The sequence below is a fragment of the Anabrus simplex genome, chromosome 5 (assembly GCF_040414725.1).
Source record: "Anabrus simplex isolate iqAnaSimp1 chromosome 5, ASM4041472v1, whole genome shotgun sequence".
Classification (NCBI taxonomy): domain Eukaryota; kingdom Metazoa; phylum Arthropoda; class Insecta; order Orthoptera; family Tettigoniidae; genus Anabrus; species Anabrus simplex.
This window is the reverse complement of record NC_090269.1, coordinates 279,760,404-279,780,196: the sequence shown is the minus strand read 5'-3', so window position 1 is coordinate 279,780,196 and position 19,793 is coordinate 279,760,404. Positions and strand designations below refer to the sequence as shown.

Here is a 19,793-nt window from a genome sequence, read left to right as displayed (position 1 = left end):
AGATGACAGAAAACCATCTTCACGGCTGTCGACAGTGTGGTTCAAACCCACTACCTCCTGGATGCAAGCTCATAGCTGCACTCCCCTAACTGCACGGCCAACTCGCCCGGTTGTACCGAGTATAACAGCCTGCCTGAATATTGGCGGGAAGTAGCTGGAGAGTTAGATAACTTTCTTCTTTAGCATGCCATTCCTCTGGTTCATAAATTTTCTAATACTACTGGTACCTAACAAACTGGTTCATCATAGCATTCGAGCTATTCAATCCCTAATCTGAGGCATTGATTGGAATGAGCAGTGTGCATATTTAATGCAATAATGCCAGAGGAGCGTTCATGGCTGTCTGCGGCCTGAGCCATCCAGCACTGGAACTTTGGACTGTTAGATCAGCACCATGGGACTGTTTGTTAAAAGTGAGAAAATGTGCGGTTTTTCATTCGATCGAGTATTTTATATGATAACATTGCTTTTATTCGCTACATTCCTACTGACGTTTCTGTAATGGCCTAAGTTGACCTCAGTTAGGAAAACCACCGAGACAGTTTTCTGAGAACCCCGTAGCGAAGTACAGGTACATCAGCTAGTATAAAAATACATTAAACATAATTTGGAACATGTTTCGTCTCATTTGAGACTTCTTTAGCCGTAACGTCTCATAGCAGATTACAAAGCTCATTGTTGCTGTCTAATAATTAAAAAATGGAAGAACCCGTGTCCTTTATGAAACTGTTTGAGAATACACTAAAGACAAAATATACACACTATTTACATAAAATTGTCTATCACTTCTTGCAAAAAAAATGTTTTTTCAATCTTAAAATTAGAATGACATTTCTTGAAAATATGACGGCTTATAGCACTGCATATCATATTTTCAAGAAATGACAATGGCCGGCTTACAAAAAAGATCTTCTCACTCATGAAAAACTACAAGACGGAAAGCATGTAGCTAAATAAGGTAAAAAGTGTCTTAGCTTCCGCAGGGATTTCTGATACTGATGAATCGACAGCCCTAAATTCTTTAATTGGTAAAATTCGTGGTCTCCTCTACCAAAGGTTGTTAAATCTCGCAAACCTCTTTCAAGAAAAGTAAGGAAAAATTAATAACAGGACCCAGGAGGTATTGGGAACGAAAGCGAGCATCAATAAGTAACTAGTCATACACGCTCCCCAGTGGGCTTAAATCACTAATAATAGACATGAAAATCCTACTCTTTTTTTTTTTTTTTTTTTTTTGCATTCTATGGATCAGTCAACAAGAATAGGAGTCAACTGATAAGCATCAAACAATAAATTGTACTTGGCAGGGGCTAATATTGAGAGGATTCGTCATGCTGACCACACGACACCTTCTAATCTGCAGGCCTTCAGGCTGAGCAGCGGTCGCTTGGTAGGCTAAGGCCCTTCAGGGCTGTAGTGCCATGCGGTATGGTAGGGGCTAATTTCTTTTCCACCCAATTGGCTTTAGGTCGCATGGTTTCAGGTAGGTCTTATGGTGACGACAGGATAGAAAAGGGCTAAGAGTTGGAAGGAAGTGGCTGTGGCCTTAAGGTACAGCCCCAGCATTTGCCTGGTGTGAAAATGGGAAACCACAGAAAACCATCTTCAGGGCAGCTGACAGTGGGCTTCGAACCCACCATCTCCTGAATGCAAGCGCACAGCTGCGCGCCCCAAACCGCACTGCCTATTCGCCCGGTGTGTTTGAATGTAGGAGAGTTATTGAAGTGCTAAGCACTCTGGTATATTAAACACTAACAGAAGTTTAAGTATGTTCGGTGTAATTAAATATACACCTAGATTTTGTAGTCAAGGTCTATCAAAGTTGATGGTATTTGCTTATGCTTTAGAAGAGAGGTCACAGTTACAGACCTTATGTACCCATAAGCAACTATCCTGCACCAAGGAACAAACTGTGGTTTTCCTTGGACATCGACTACTAAGCTCAACATTCAGTTAACAAACCTACTTATTGTTAAATCCTGAGAGTGGTCAAGGTTTCAGCTCTTCCATCTTTGATAGATCACAATGATGGTGAAATTATCCATAATGAACACATTCTGATATAAGAACAGAAATAAAAATAAATAAATACAGAAGAAGGCTCCTTCATCAATCATTTCATTATTCAAAACAAAATAAAAGTGAAAATTTGTTTCAGAATACTGACAGCATTAAAGGCAGCAGAAATGCTTACCTGTTGCACTTCAGCTGATGTCAAATTGTTCTCGTTCATCATGATGGATGAGCGACTCTTTCTAAGAAGGGACTTCTGGGTGTTATGTTTTTGTTGGTTGCTGATGTGCTCCACAATCCGACCTAAAGGGAATGAATGAATGTTCATTAAAACATATTATGTTGTAGATTTAACACAAGGAATTGTTACGAGTAATGTTAGAAATAATAATCTCCCTCTTTTGACACTACCATATCCCTGTGTATATTTTCTGTTTGTACTTCTATCTTCATTCCTAGATTTCAATCTCTGAACTATATTTGTATACATGTTTGCTCCTTTTCTATTACATACATTATCAAGTCTGAGTACATTCTGCCTTTTATGTTCCGTATCTGAAACTACCCTTTTAGTTTTTGTCTTCACTTTCCCCTGCCTAATATTCCTCCCACATTTCTGTTCTTATTTCTTGTTGTCACTTTGTTGCTGTCATTGTCGTTAAACTGGTCTGATGCAACATCCCTGCCACCCTATTCCATGCCACGCTAACCTTTTCATTTCTATGTAACAACTAATATAGATCCTATATCAACTCTAATCTGTTCACATATTTATGCCTTGGTCTAGCCCTACTTGCTGCTTGCACATCCCTCAAATATTGAGCAAATCCTGAATGTCTTCAGATGTGTCCTATCATTCTATCTCTTTTTGTGGTCAAATTTTGTCAAACCATTCTCTTCAGACCAATTCGATTCAGTATATTATCATTTGTGATTCAATCTATCCATCTCATCTTCGTCATTCTTCTGTAACACCACATTTCAAAAGCTTCTATTCTCTTTCTAAGTTGGTTGTTGTCCACATTTCACTTCGATACAATGCCACGATCCAAATGACAGTCTTGAAAAACAATTTTCTAATTCCTATATCAACGTTTAGAGTGAGGAAATTTCTTAAACTGCTTCCTTGCTTGTGTTAGTCCGCATTTTATGTCCTCTTTACTTCTGCCATCATTATTCTACTAAAGTAACAATGGTCATCTACACAATGGTAATCTACTTGCTTTAAGGCTTCATTTCCTAATTTAATATTACCTGCAGCACCTGACTTTGTTCGTATGCACTCTCTTACTTTTGCTATGGATTTATATATTTTCATCTTGTACTCCTCCTCCAAAACTGTGTCCACACAATTCATAAAATTCTCTATGTCCTCTGTAGAATCAGATAAAATATCATTGGCAAATCTCCTGAGTTTTGATTTCCTACCCTTGGAATGTCACTCCTTTCCAAATTACTCTTATTTCCTTCACTGCCTGTACTATATAAGCGATAAAAAGGAGACACTGATTGAATATCTATCAAGAATGGTCTTCTCAATGAGCACAAAACACCTGCTTCCTAATGTATTTGAAAAAGAAATGAGCTTGTCAGAGACTGAGAAGATATGAATTCAACTTCTACAACCTCGTAAGATGTACCCTGGAATAACAAGGTACCCATGAGAACCAAGATGACCGATAAAAGTCACACTTTGTGCCCATCTTAACATACAGTCTAGAAACATGCACACTGAAAGAGAGAAGTTAGTAAACTGCAAGGAAGTGAAATGAAGTTTCTATGAAACACCCTCAAAAAAAAAAAAAAACCAAGGACCCTGTAAAGAATGATATCAGAATGAAACTGCAAGTGGACTCAACAGAAGAGAAGCGAAGGACATCATGACTAACATGATCTTGACATGTAAAGAGAACGCCTGGCACAAGAACACCTAGAAAGATGGGATGAAGGAAGAAGACCAGTCGGAAGACCTAGCAAGAGATGGCTACTCCAGCTGAGAGAGGATGTGGAGAGAAGAAGAGGGAACTAGCAGTTAGTGATGAGGCGGAAGGCATTTCTTGACAGACAACGATGGCAAGCACTCGTTCAACACCACCGTACCCGACCCGGATGGGTTCTGTGATAATGGTGAGGAGGAGGAGGGGCATTTATCTATAAGACAAAAGCATGTTAAGATGAAGAATTAGTCTTTAGACCTTTTGCATTTTCATATTTGTCCTCGTCTCTTCTTACCAATACTCTCTTTCCACATGAATAGTCATAGCTTTTATACTCTGTCCATGCTCGTATCTTCCTGGTTTTCTATCATTGATTTATATGATTGGAACACGAATGACACATGAGGGGGTAACAGCACATTAGTCAGGCATGTAGAATTAGAAGAGATGTGATTTTTTATTAGCAATCTGATCCATATCTGGATTTGCCACAGAGATAGAATTTTTAACAGAAGTGTATTATGCACAGACCAGAAAAAACACTATGTGATATATTTAAAAGAACACTACAGAAGTCCAGGACAGGTAACATCATCACATATTCTATAAATGTTAAAAAGCAAGAGATATATATTTTGTCATTATATTTACAGACAACACAACATTTATTATTACCCCAATTGTTCTACTTGACCAACACACCAAGTACAATAATAATAATAATAATAATAATAATAATAATAATAATAATAATAATAATAATAATAATAATAATAATAAAAGAATTAACGTGAAGTGCCTAGCTTTTGCTGATGATCTAGCTATCTTTACGAAGACTAGTGAAGAAACCAGGTATGCCATGGAGAAGTTGCATGAGATAGCATCAAAGACAGGCCTCCAAATATCATATTAGAAGACTCATATCATGGCTAATGGACACCAGAATATCCAAAGATCCCCACTACAGACAATTTATGGAATAATCACACAGGTCCCTTCCTTCAAATATCTACAAAAAATCATTGTACCACCCAGATTGGACAGGAAAGCTAATTTAGAAAGAGCCACCAAACTCCTGAAAGAATACCGAATAACATGGAACCATTAATGGTTATGAATTTCATGTTTTTGGTCCGTATTTAACTGAGAATAATATATAACTAACAATAATAACAACGTAAACGTTTCCACCTTTTCAATACTAAAATATATTCACAAAATTATAAATTATACGGTACTAGTTTCGACCCATCTAGGGGTCATCATCAGCCGTATTGGAGCAAAGATCCCTTTTGGCGAAATCCTAAGAAAATGTTATTTTAAAGAATAACAAGTGAAATGAGATATTATGGTAATAGTTAATAATACAAGGAATATACATATTAAGAGGTTTTTAACAAAGAATTAAGTATAAATGGGGTGTTGTAAAAATTATAATCATGGAAATCAGTAAGTTCTTGTGTTGAAATGACATATATAAAATTATATATGGCTTAGGAAGAGGGCTTAAGGTGGGGCTGAAGGGTGCAGGATAAAGTGTAATTGTCTTGGAAAAGTACCTTTGATTAAATTTAGGATTGAGTTTAGGTTGGCTGCATTATTGTTTCTGAGGAAAGTCATAAATAGATCGAAGAGTATGTTGGGTTTCTCTGAGATTTCATTGAGATTGTGACTGGCATTAAAGTATTGGTCTAGGTGTATGTAGTAATTTTCCATTATGTTGAGTAAAGGGCCCTTGTTTGCTAATACGAGGATGTCCATGTCTTGTTCAGTATTGGTGAAATTATGGTTATAATCTTGCATTTGTTGGCCGATGGCTGAAAACCTGTTGTATTTTATTGCGTTAGTGTGCTCGTGGTATCTGATAATGAAGTTTCTCCCGGTTTGCCCGATGTAGGTTTTTTTACAGGTGGTACATTTGATCCTATAAACTCCTGATTTTAAAAAACTGCTGGTCTTGTTGATGTGTGAAGTATTGTATAAAACGTTCATGTTCTTATTGTTGGTTTTGAAGGCTATTTTAACGCCTTGTTTCTTAAAGATGTTGGTTAACTTGTAGATATCATTGTTGAACGTGAAGGTGGAAAATGTTAGAGGTTTGGTTATTTCTTTTTTGAGGGTAGTTTTTGGGCGATGTTTGTGTTTATTGATTATCCTTTCTATAAAATGATTGCTGAAGCCGTTGAATTTTGCGATTCCGCGGATTGTGTTGATTTTGTTTTTTAGATCTTTATTGGACATAGGTATGCTGAAGGCTCGGTGAACTAGGCTGTTGTATGTGGCTTGTTTGTGGGACTGGGGGTGCACTGAATCTTGGCGAATGGTGGAGGCTGTTTGAGTGGGTTTTCTGAAAATTTTATAACTGAAAGAATCTGAGTTTCTAGTGATGGTTAAATCTAGAAAGTTGATTTTTTGATTTGATTCGGATTCTAGTGTGAATTTGATATGAGGATCAATATTGTTGAGTCTTAAGAGGGTGGTGGGTGCGTTAATTGATTTCTCATTCATGATTACAAAGACATCGTCGACATATCTGGCCCAAAAGAGAATGTTTTCGAATTTGTTGTCAATTTTGGTGTATCCGAGGAAGTCCAGGTATATTTCTGCTAAGATGCCTGAGGCCGGTGACCCCATTGCCAAACCATTTTGTTGATATATGACACTGTCAAAAGTTAAGAAGTTATTGTCGATGATAAGTTTTAATATTGTGATAAAGTCTTGTATCTCTAGTTTGCTTAAGTGGCTGTTTTTGTTTAAATTGTTTATAATTATCGGAATTAATTTTGATACTTGTATGCTTGGGTACATGTTTACAATATCGAAAGAGTGGATGGAGTGATCCGGTTGCAAATTGAACTTGTTAGTTTTTCTACTAGCTCAGATGTGTTTTTAATAGACTTTTTGGATAAGAATTGATAATTTTTTCTTAAGAAACATTGGATGAATTGTGATATTTTGTATAAGGGGCTCGGTCTATAGTTTATAATTGGCCGGATGGGAATTAAAAACAACGAACTCATCGTAACCAAAGCTGACAAAGGCAATGCAACAGTTATCATGGATAAAAAAGTATATATTGAAAAAACAAAAAACTTTTTCACAGACAGCTCATTTTCCATAATCAAAAAAGACCCCACCCAAAAAAATTCAAAAACTACTTAAACTCTTAAAAACACTTCATTTTTATTTACCGAACAGAAAAATCCAAACTCATACATATGAACCCAGGACTCCCCACTGCTAAAGCTCTTCCCAAAATTCACAAAACCGGAATTCCCATCCGGCCAATTATCAACTATAGACCGAGCCCCTTATACAAAATATCACAATTCATCCAATGTTTCTTAAGAAAAAATTATCAATTCTTATCCAAAAAGTCTATTAAAAACACATCTGAGCTAGTAGAAAAACTAAACAAGTTCAATCTGCAACCGGATCACTCCATCCACTCTTTCGATATTGTAAACATGTACCCAAGCATACAAGTATCAAAATTAATTCCGATAATTATAAACAATTTAAACAAAAACAGCCACTTAAGCAAACTAGAGATACAAGACTTTATCACAATATTAAAACTTATCATCGACAATAACTTCTTAACTTTTGACAATGTCATATATCAACAAAATGGTTTGGCAATGGGGTCACCGGCCTCAGGCATCTTAGCAGAAATATACCTGACTTCCTCGAATACACCAAAATTGACAACAAATTCGAAAACATTCTCTTTTGGGCCAGATATGTCGACGATGTCTTTGTAATCATGAATGAGAAATCAATTAACGCACCCACCACCCTCTTAAGACTCAACAATATTGATCCTCATATCAAATTCACACTAGAATCCGAATCAAATCAAAAAATCAATTTTCTAGATTTAACCATCACTAGAAACTCAGATTCTTTCAGTTATAAAATTTTCAGAAAACCCACTCAAACAGCCTCCACCATTCGCCAAGATTCAGTGCACCCCCAGTCCCACAAACAAGCCACATACAACAGCCTAGTTCACCGAGCCTTCAGCATACCTATGTCCAATAAAGATCTAAAAAACAAAATCAACACAATCCGCGGAATCGCAAAATTCAACGGCTTCAGCAATCATTTTATAGAAAGGATAATCAATAAACACAAACATCGCCCAAAAACTACCCTCAAAAAAGAAATAACCAAACCTCTAACATTTTCCACCTTCACGTTCAACAATGATATCTACAAGTTAACCAACATCTTTAAGAAACAAGGCGTTAAAATAGCCTTCAAAACCAACAATAAGAACATGAACGTTTTATACAATACTTCACACATCAACAAGACCAGCAGTTTTTTAAAATCAGGAGTTTATAGGATCAAATGTACCACCTGTAAAAAAACCTACATCGGGCAAACCGGGAGAAACTTCATTATCAGATACCACGAGCACACTAACGCAATAAAATACAACAGGTTTTCAGCCATCGGCCAACAAATGCAAGATTATAACCATAATTTCACCAGTATTGAACAAGACATGGACATCCTCGTATTAGCAAACAAGGGCCCTTTACTCAACATAATGGAAAATTACTACATACACCTAGACCAATACTTTAATGCCAGTCACAATCTCAATGAAATCTCAGAGAAACCCAACATACTCTTCGATCTATTTATGACTTTCCTCAGAAACAATAATGCAGCCAACCTAAACTCAATCCTAAATTTAATCAAAGGTACTTTTCCAAGACAATTACACTTTCTCCCGCACCCTTCAGCCCCACCTTAAGCCCTCTTCCTAAGCCATATATAATTTTATATATGTCATTTCAACACAAGAACTTACTGATTTCCAAGATTATAATTTTTACAACACCCCATTTATACTTAATTCTTTGTTAAAAACCTCTTAATATGTATATTCCTTGTATTATTAACTATTACCATAATATCTCATTTCACTTGTTATTCTTTAAAATAACATTTTCTTAGGATTTCGCCAAAAGGGATCTTTGCTCCAATACGGCTGATGATGACCCCTAGATGGGTCGAAACTAGTACCGTGTAATTTATAATTTTGTGAATATATTTTAGTATTGAAAAGATGGAAACGTTTACGTTGTTATTATTATTACTTATATAACATGGAACCATCACAAAAAAAAGAGTGATGTCACGAAATGCAAAACTTCGGCATAACAAGACTGTTGTTCTTTCGGAAGCCTTGTATGTCTCAGAAACCACATCTCTAGGAGGCCACTCTAAAATTGATGAAATTGAAAAACAAGAACGAAAAATTCTGAGGAAAATATATGGCCCCGTTCATGTAAATGGTACATGGATCAAAAGGAAAACTGTAGATTTGTACAAAGCAATCGACAAGTTCACCGATATGATAAAAAATTAGATGTATAGCTTTTCAGGCGTTTGCTCTATTAACCAGCATTTTGTCTTAGGTCTGACACTAGACGCATCAGACTGGGATGTGTCAGACCCTACCCACTGACGCTGGGGTGTATGCAGGTGAACTTATCAGAAGCCTATTTAAGAGGCACAGTCTGATAACTGCATATGGGAGATAAAACTCCACAATGGAATTACCCCTATTGGTGAAAAAATATCTAATTCCCTCCATGGGAACTTAGAATTCCCATTAAGTTCACCGATACCGTACGCAGGAGACGACAAATTCTATGGCCACATATGTAGAATGGACGACACTAGATATGCAAAAAAACTGCTTGGTATAATTAATTCAAAGGAGGTCAAAATAAGCTAGTTAGAGGAAATAAAGCATGACTGAAAAGAAAAGAACATCACAGAAGATATCGTCGGGGATCGCAATGCTTTTGGAACTCTGGTTGCAAAGCACACGTTCACGGAAAAGGCTAAAAAAAACCATAGTGAAACAATGGACGGAAGAACGCAAGAAACAGCATAGCGAGTTCATGAAGAGATTTTGGGAAGAGAAGAAGAAAGAAAAACCATTATGAAGCTAACAAGTTCCAACGCGCTCTGTATATGGGCATAACGAAGAAAGAATAATAATATCCCACCAACTACTTTACAGTTTTCAGAGATGCCAAGGTGCCAGAAATTTGTCCCTCAGGAGTTCCTTTACGTGCAAGTAAATGTACCGGACAGTGTTGACATAGTTGAGTCCCTTCAAATACCACCAGACTGAGCCAGGATCGAGCCTGCCTACTTGGGCTAGAAACCTTAACAGTCTGAGCCACTCAGCCGGGTAGCAGGAGTATTAAAGGAACGGCTGTTGCAAAACATACTATAGGTCAGGAAAATATTTTCATTTTGCTTTAAAGAATAAATCTCAGGTGTCATCAGTGAATTTATGGGGACTATTAGAGTATAAAGCATCTGTCTGTTGATGACTACATTTCACTGATCCTGTATTATTCCATCCAACTCCTATGAATGCAGCTACTGCTTTTAATTATGGAACAGCTTGATTGAATCTTCACAATCAGAAAACCAAACCAAACCAAACCCCATGGCAAAACAGGTCTGACGGGCCTTGGACTACCAAGCAATTGTCGCTCAGCCGAAGGCATGCGGATTACAGAGTACCAGGTGGTCAGTGCAATGAATCCTCTTCGCCACTGTTCTTGCCTCTCTAGGCCTTGGCTGTTATCACCCTGACTAATAGCTCCTCAATTGTAATCACGCATGCTGAGTGGACCTCAATCCAGGGCTCAGATCCAAGTAAAAATCCCTTACCTGGCCAGGAATTGAACCTGGGGCCTTTGTCTAAGAGACAGGCATGCTACCCCTAAACTGCAGGGCTGGCATAATCTGCAAACGTTTCTTATAAATAGAGGCATGAAAATAACGTAACTGTGATAACAATAAAAAGCATGATTTTTTTGCACCTTACCTTCCCTTTTAAGTATCGTCATTATCGCAACCCTCTGCACCCAGTTTCATTATTGCAAATTAATGCTGTTAGTGGATTATCATAGCAACAAACTGTATTTTCAGCAAAATACAAGAAAATTTTCTTTACATACAACACAGCTGAAAACCTTATCATTGAATCAGCTGCCTGTTGATCAACAGTAAATTGCCCATGCACAACACTGATATGTGGTTTGGTTTCAATCACAGCATGTGGCATTCGTTCCTTCTGAAAGCTGATGGGGGGGGCCCCAATACAAAAGGTGTCTGAGGTTTGCAGTATTTCAGGGCAGACATGCACAGTGTTGGCTTAACACCAGAAGATGTCAACGACAGACAGAAATGGAGATGTAGCAAAGCAGCAGACCCTGCAAGTCGGAATTAATGCTAAGAAAGAGAGAGAGAATAATTGTAAATTGTTGTTAAACCCTTGTCCCACATGCAAGAAATGATGTAAATCATCTTTGGTGTTAATAGTCATGTCAGAAAAGGCCATCAGCAACCAAGGATACAAAACATAATCCCAGGAAAACTCAGCCTCTCAACCAGACTACACTATCGATCATTGCTGCAGGCCTATCAACCAACTCCACACCACACATTCAAACTACTGAACTGAACATATCCATTGCAACTGACCTCAAGCATGAACGAGATGATACTAAGAGATGCACAGCTATAGCCCTCTAGCTGAATGGGAGGAAAAATAATCTAGAATTAAATCTAAGGGGAATGAAGAGGAATTTGGTGTTCTGACAACAGACTGTATAGACTTTCAGTCAAGAAAATCCAAGGACCTTAACACCAACCCAAGACTCATAAAATAAGCAGAATTAGTAACAAGACACACTTCAAATCATCCCCAAATCTGGAAATGACATAAAAAAAGGAACAGGAAAAAGAACAAAGTAAGAGTATGGGGTAGCAGAACATATTTTTTGTAATCAAAGAAGAACAGTAGCAAGGGCTATTATGAAAGAATTTTATAGTAGGAAATGATGCAAGGAGCCCTTAAATGTTATAACAGAGCATTTTCTAAATATGTTTGGAACAAAAAATTACTGCTCTTCTCCCCCTGAAGAGACGGCTAACACATGTGCATATAAAAGAAAACCATTACAAACGATGAAATTGCATATATAGGGTAAGCGTTGATACTTCACATCATAAGCATTTATTCGTCAATGAATATGTAGTAAATAAACACAATGTCATTTGGATGTATTAATTGTGTCGTCTCAGATGGCTGAACAGTCCTATTCTGGATGAAATCAGTCCTATTCTGGATGCACAGATTTCATTGCAGTGACAGCACACACCATCCCTCGCATTCGCTCGTTCTTTTCTACGGTTCCTCCTCTTGGCTTCCAATCTTCTATCTTGTTCTAGATGTTCAACTCCACTGTATACAATACTACGCCATTTGGGCGTATCCTCGGCTGTAGTTTTCCGATTGACCATATCAATTTGACACCTTGAGATAATACTTTAGAACATTCTTATATCGTTTAAGCTGCCCTCCATGCTTACACAGGCCATTCTTTGGTTGGGAGTACATGATTTTCTTTAGGAGGTGTGTTTCTGGCATGCACACGGTATGGCCAGCCCAAGCTTAGCTGATGCCCAACTATCTTTGCCTCCATGCTTGCAGATGAAATGGTGTTAATGTCTCATGACAGATAATCTACAGGGCATTTAACACACACTCGCAGCATGGGCTAAGGCTCATGAACTAATTAAAAACGAAGATAACTGTGACCATGAAATTTAGGCAAGGAGGCAAACTGGTAGCTTTTGGTATGGTAAAGCACAAAAATCCTCGAACATACCTGCCAACTTTACAAAACCAAACATCAGGCGATTTTGATATGAAGATGAGAAAAAATCAGGAGATACAATTTGTCAAAACTGCTTATTCTACAGGTCTGGCACAATACAGTATTATGATATATTTATAACAATTATTGTCTAAAAGCCTGACTGTTGCTATACGAGGCTACAAGGCTAAAAATTACACATCTCTATTCCCTCACAGGAAGTATGTGAGCGAGATGATCGGTCTCTGATAAGCCTTCCGAAAATAGTATGAATTCATGCTCCACATGTGTGAATCAGTCATGCACTTAGATGCCATTACTTAGCAAATGCATAGATTAATTTATTGCATCAAGCGTCCGTGCAATTATGTAAAGCGCAATGCTATTTGTATCAAATAACTGGCTGATGTAGCTGTGCTTCGCTACGGAATCCTTAGAAAGACTGTCCTTATAGTTTTCCAACTGAAGTCAACAGTCAACATAGGTAATTACAATGACGTCAGTATGAATGTCGCGATTAAATCAATGCTGTCATGAAATATTCGAGGAAATGCAAAACAGCACATTTTCTCACTTTTAATGAAAAGTACTATGGAGTCAATCGAACAGTTCAAGCTCCAGAGCTAGAATGACCACACCGCAAAAAACCGTAAAAACTCCTGTGTAATTATTCCATTTAAGTGTGCACACTGCTCATTCAGGGGGTAGGGATCGAATAGCTGGAATACTATGATGATCCAGTGTGTGTTTCGCACCAGTAGTATTAGAAAATTTATGAACCAGAGGAATGGCATGCTAAAGAAGAGAAATCTGTAACTCCCCAGCTACTTCCCGCTAATATTCAGGCAGGCTGTTATACTCGATATGCACCTACGCAGTAATAATCCCAACTATCTGAGATAAATGGCAGCAGAATACACAACACACATCACAACAAACAATGGTCAACGTAATGTTATTGTTGATAAATGTTATGAGATTTCTATATTGCAGGCCTTCACATTTAGTTTGCTTCCGATTTCTGCTATTAGAGCATCTAATGTAGAGTGAGTTGTCCTTTCTTTCCGACTCCCTCTTGTGTTATTATTCAAGCGATTGTTCCTTCATGACTTTTTCCTCATTCTTCAAAATTTAATCACTATCACCACTAATATTATTATAGTTGGTACGGTAAAGCTGAATAAGATATAAATAATCGGAAATTGTATTCTCTGTAACACTTATTATGTAGTACTTTTTGATATAACCAATAAGATAGGTAATTTAAATTTAAATTTTTGGCACCTTCCCCAAAACTACCATTTCGAATAGGGCGAATAAAATTCTTATTCCCCGACTTTACAAACCGATTTTCATTTAATTCTGTTCACTCATTTTCTCGTACCTCTGCGCTGATATGGACTTGGCAACAATTTTTTTTTTCTTTTTTTTTTTTTTTTACCAGTTGCTTTACATCAACACAGGTAGGTCTTATGGCAACAATGGGACCAGAAAAGTCTGGCGTGAAAATAGGAAACCACGGAAAACCATCTTCAAGGCTGCCGAGAATGGGGTTCGAACCCACTATATCCTATAAACACTGGAAACTGACCTCACTTAAGTGACTGCAGCTATCGAACTCTGTTAAAAATACAAAATCAAGAATATCTCTTATCATAGCCAGTTTGGTGAAAATGTATGACATAAATGATAGGAAATTTAATAATATATAACTTTAGTTATATAGTATTTATCGATAGGGCCAATTCTTCCTCCTTTTGCTTCCGATTTTTCCCACATCTGTGGGCTCGCGGATGCGAATTGCAGTGCACACGATTTGGCCCTGTTTTACGGCCGGATGCCCTTCCTGACGCCAACTTTATAACGGAGGGTAGTGTGGTATGTTGTCTGAATATAATGAGGAGAGTGTTGGGACGGACAAATACACCCAGTCCCTGAGCCAGAAGAATTAATCAGAAGCAATTAAAATCCCTGACCTGGTTAGGAATTGAACCCGGGACTCTCTGAACCGAATGCCAGTACACTGGTCATTCAGCCAACGAGTCGGACTTATCGACATGACCAATAACAACAAATATTTGAGAATTAGATTTTAGGCCTTCCCATAAACTACCATTTCACTCAGCATCAGTAAAATTATTTATGGCCTAGACATAGCGACTTATTTCCCAAATTCATATACCGATTTTCATTAATTTTTCTACAACCGTTTTCTCGCAATGAGCGTACATACATACAGAAATTACGGAAAATTACAACCTGTATTACCCCTTGTTACTGTGGTCACGACCGGTACAGAAATATCATTCCTTTTAAATTTTGAGCAATGGACAGACAAAGCTTTTATTTTATTTATATTGAGATGAATTAAAATTAGTCAGAATTGTTTCCAAATGACTCCTAAAATCTCTAGTCGTTATCATTGAAATTGTTACTTACTAAAAAAGGACTCCATGTCTAGCGACTAGTCTCTAGAATCAACTAGACTGATGTGAACTGTGAACAAACACGAACATAGCAGGCAAGAACGAGAGAATGACGGTCTATCTACGCGTCACGATTTACAGGTCTCAATAAACATCGCACATTCACACACATTTCACGAATTCGTTTGAAAGTGCCCAATGAGCAAAGGACATCCGGCCACTGGCCTAAAAAAGCTGAAATGGCGGGATTTGAAAACAAATGTTTGAAGTTCACCAAAACCTAAGCTAAAATCGTGAGAAATCATTGAATAATCGGGAGGCGGGAAGAACTGTTGAAAATCGGTAGTCTACCGCCTAAATCGGGAAAGTTGGCAGGTATGCTATAAGAAATATCCCACACGTTAATATACAGGAGTCACGAGGTGCACCTACTCAGGATATGAGTTTACTTTAAGGGTGCACGGAAATGTGTAAAGCATAAGTGTCAAAGCGTCACAGAGGAAGTAGAAGCCTCAATATATTCGTTATGAACAGCATATACAATGTACAGCAGTTAATCCTGAGGACAGCTTTAAAACTATTTACACTGAAAAATCACAGAAGTCACAAAATACGGCCTAACATTCTGGAAACAACTTAAAATGAGCAGACTGATAGAATGGAAAACTGAAAGCAAAGTTAGTGAAGAAAGCAATGTGTGTTACGTACACAACATCACGTCTGGTGTACACTTCATCAGAAGCACATTGAAACCTACTTCAGAAACTCAAGAAAAAGACGGAAGAAATCTGGAAAGAATTTTACTCTACAGATGCAATGATCAACATAGAAGCGATGAAAGCAAATTACGAACCGAGATATATTTTGAACCAATTTGCAGTATATTTGTGATCTGTACTCCGCAACTCATTGGGATATACTGTAATGAACATGACCAAATGAGCTGGAAGTTTATTTTAAGTACAAAGTAGTTTCGAAAAATATTCAATTGAAAATAGTAATTTTATCAAGTGGCCCTAATAATATTATCACACAACTCAGTAATCATACCTGCACAACAGTGTAATCTTTAGAAGATAGGTACATACTTACCAGCCTGACTTGGAGTAGGTTTGCCTGTTGCCAAATTCTGACCTACATTCACCTGTAGGTCCTCCTGAGGCACCACCCTCACTGCCTCAAGAACTTCATGCAAGCCTGCAGAGCTGGAGACAGTGCTACCTGCACCCTGAGGCTGGGTCCCTGTTACACCATGAGGATGGGGAGTAGTCATCATGATGGAGTGAGGGAAATCCAGCAGGAGTTGCACTACATTCGTATGCCCACCTTTAGCTGCTTCAATCAACATTGTGGAATTATCCTAGAGAGAGAGAGAGAGAGAGAGGAGAAAAAAAAAAGAAAATCATGCAAGTCTGGTAATTTTTAAGTCTTAAAAAATTAAACACTGGCCAAAAGTATCTCGAAATAAACTGAACATACCTTCAGCTTATGGAATGGATCTGCTGACTGAGCAAGCAGCAATTCAACTACAGCCAAATGACCACCAGCACATGCCAGGGATAAAGGGGTATGGTCATTGTTAGTTGTCTGTCTGTTGACATCAGCTCTTTTAGATATAAGAAACTGCACAGTACACAAATGACCAGCTCGACATGCCTTCATCAGTGGTGTTCGACCTCCCTCTGATTCATGTTCCTGTAAAAATACATAGTAGCACATAATTCCAAGAAAAGTAACTGAAAAACAATTACATTCTTGAATATTACTGACCCAGGATAATGACATTTATGTTTGTAAATATTCTACACGCAAGAGAACACACACAAAAACCTAGAGTTCAGTTTCACACCCTTCAGAGCAAGAGGGGGGGGTCACACGTTTCAGTTACGATAACGTGAGTTGCAATAAATTTAACTTTTACTGCTCTCTTGTAATAATTTTATTGATTTTATGTCCTTAAATATCAGACATACTGTGGCATTAGAAATTTTGTCCTGCTCAACACAATGCCGGTGTAATTGAGCACCTTCAGATTCCTCTGGACAGAGCTAGGTTCAAATTCTCACCGGCCCAAAAAGCCGAACATGCTACCATCCGAATCGCTGCACTTACTGCACTTGTATGTAGTTAACTCTGATCATTTACTCAACACACTTGTGTACTCAATATGGGTGAAATATAGGTGTGGTCTAAGAATTAGTTTTGTAATTGAAAGTGTTGGAGCTATGACTGAAAAGAAGCAGCCACAACTGTATATTAAGCCTTCTGAACAAAGCAATCAGCTCTACTTAATCATAATAAGTACCAATAAGCATTAACGCAGGTGAGCAGAAATCCCGATTGTGATTTTGCTAATGGCACTTCAGTTTTGGGCCCCAGAAAAGAAAAAATTGTGTGGTCAGTTTTTACATTCTTTCTTCTCCTATCCATCAATCTGCAATGAAAGTCCTTTGACATATGACGTGATATCACTGAACATGCTTAAAACCACAACACGATCTTCCCAAAAATAAACTATGAGACCAAAGAGAATAAATATATATATATATATTTATAATAAGTATAATATATATATATATATATTATTCTCTGCACAGGACCATCAATGTACACAGCCTGACAAAAATTTGAAGCACCAAGAAAGAGAGGAGGGAACTAAATGAAACTTCACATGTTGGGAGGATATATCATGTTACTTCAGCTATTACAAAATCAAGTCAAATTTACAAAGAACTTGATCGTACGAGCCCACTTATCAGTATGACGTTGCAACCCCTCTGGCCTGAATGCATGCATTGATTTGGTTGGGAAGGGTGTCATAAAACCATTGTACAATCTCTTGAGGCAAGCTGGCCCACAAATGGTGTAACTGATATTTTGGATACTAGCACTGGGAGGGAGTTGACGTTCGAGCTGGTCTCGCCAAATGTCCTATCGGTGACAGATCTGGGATTCTTGCTAGCCGTGAGAGTACCTGAACATCATGCTGACAGTTCATAGAAACAAGTGCCGTGTGTGAACGAGCATTATCCTGTTGAAAACTGGCAGCACAATACTGTCGCATGAGCGGTAACAGATCAGAATGTCTGATGTACTGTTCTATCAGAGTTCTTTCAATCATTACCAGCCAGGACCTGAAGACATACCTAATAGCTCCCCCACGACGCCATGATTTAACACCACTGTACCTCTCCATAACACTGGAAGAATTGGACCTCTCTCCAGGCCACCACCATATTCGCAGACGATGGTGATCCAGGGTAATGCAGAACCGCAATTCATGGCTGAACACAATACGATGCACTTCACCAGCAGTCCATGCTTCCTGGTCACGGCACCTCTCCAAACGCAGCCGTTTGTGTTCTGGTGTGGTGTTAACAGCAACCTAGGCATGGAACGGTAATTCCCTAGTCCAGTCACTGCTAGTCTCCAACTAATGGTACGGGATGAGACACAATGCTGCAGGGATCGTCCATTACTTGTTCCCGGATGGCAGGGACAAATGTAAGGTGTTACGATGTGCTTGGTGTACAATACAGTGGATCCTCCGTTATGATGGTAAGATGTTATCGACCAGAACCCTGACTACTAGTATGCCCAGCCTCGCGTTTCCATGCAATCCAACATCAGACCTATGTCACATCAGAATGCCCCCCAAATCTGGATATTGCACAATTTGACCAGCTGGCCAAATGAAGACCTAAAATGAGGCCCTTTCTAACTCTGTCAGGTGCTGACGTGGCATCTCCCTGTCCTTCACAGTGATCGCTCAACACCTGTCGCTGTTCACGCCCCTTATATACCCTACCAGGCCTGGTAACAATGCTAATGTAATCTGGTGGCCATTCTACCTACAACAAAGAATTGCAACTCTTATTTATATACCCGCTGATGGTATATCCATGTATGAAGTTACACTGACATTGGGCAATTTCTTTTGGGTGCTTCAATTTTTATGTCTCTCAGTGTATATCGAAAACGAGAGGCTTAGCATCAACGATAGTGGATAGTCACAGTGCATAATGCAGTTGGCTATCATCTCTTACAGCAGCATAGCCTTTGGTGGAAGAATTGAGAACTAATTACTTCGTAGTCACATGTAGTCAAAAGTACAATGAATCTGAGGTACTGTGGTTGACAATTCTTTACAACTCCCATACATATTAACCGGGTACTGGGAAAAAACAAATATGCAGAAAATATGACTGGTTCCTCCATAACCAGTACACGAGTTCCGGTTTCCAGTATGTCAGCAAGAGAGCCTGTAAATAAAGTTATACCTGAAGCGAGAAATGGTAACAGATGTAATAGACCTACAACAACGTAAAAGAAAATTCAAAGAAGAGTGATGTAAGGAACTGCCTTGGCAAGCATTCGATAAAATTATGGGTATGGCTAAATGTATATCTTGTGTTTTGTTTCCTAATCCTTCAGATCAGTCTTTGAAAATAGTAACATGTTTCGCAGGACCATTTAAACTAGACACATTTAAGAGGAATAACACATCTTTATAACACAGAAATTGTCTGGTAGCTTGTAATACAACACTGTTTCCAGAAATAATGCACCTGGATAAGTGTAAAAAGAAAATGGATTCTAATGTTTGACAATTTGAGGAAGCTTTTCAATATTGCATATTATATTGCAAAGAATAATAAATCCTTCACAGATATTCTTGAATTATAGAACCAAGTGAGAAATTGAAAGCA

General features: G+C 38.1%; 1 protein-coding gene across 6 annotated transcripts in view; it reads right to left on the bottom strand.

Annotated features, from left to right (window-relative positions):
• Window positions 1-19,793, bottom strand: part of LOC136873986 (ankyrin repeat domain-containing protein 17) — a 918,230-nt gene that overhangs the window by 509,697 nt on the left and 388,740 nt on the right. For all 6 annotated transcript variants that reach the window (XM_067147404.2, XM_067147402.2, XM_068227616.1 and 3 more), the window contains 3 exons: window positions 16,564-16,779; window positions 16,177-16,444; window positions 2,195-2,316 (listed from right to left, as the gene is read on the bottom strand). In XM_067147404.2, coding sequence (XP_067003505.2) covers window positions 2,195-2,316; window positions 16,177-16,444; window positions 16,564-16,779 — 606 coding nt within the window. The remainder of the gene's footprint in view (window positions 1-2,194; window positions 2,317-16,176; window positions 16,445-16,563; window positions 16,780-19,793) is intronic.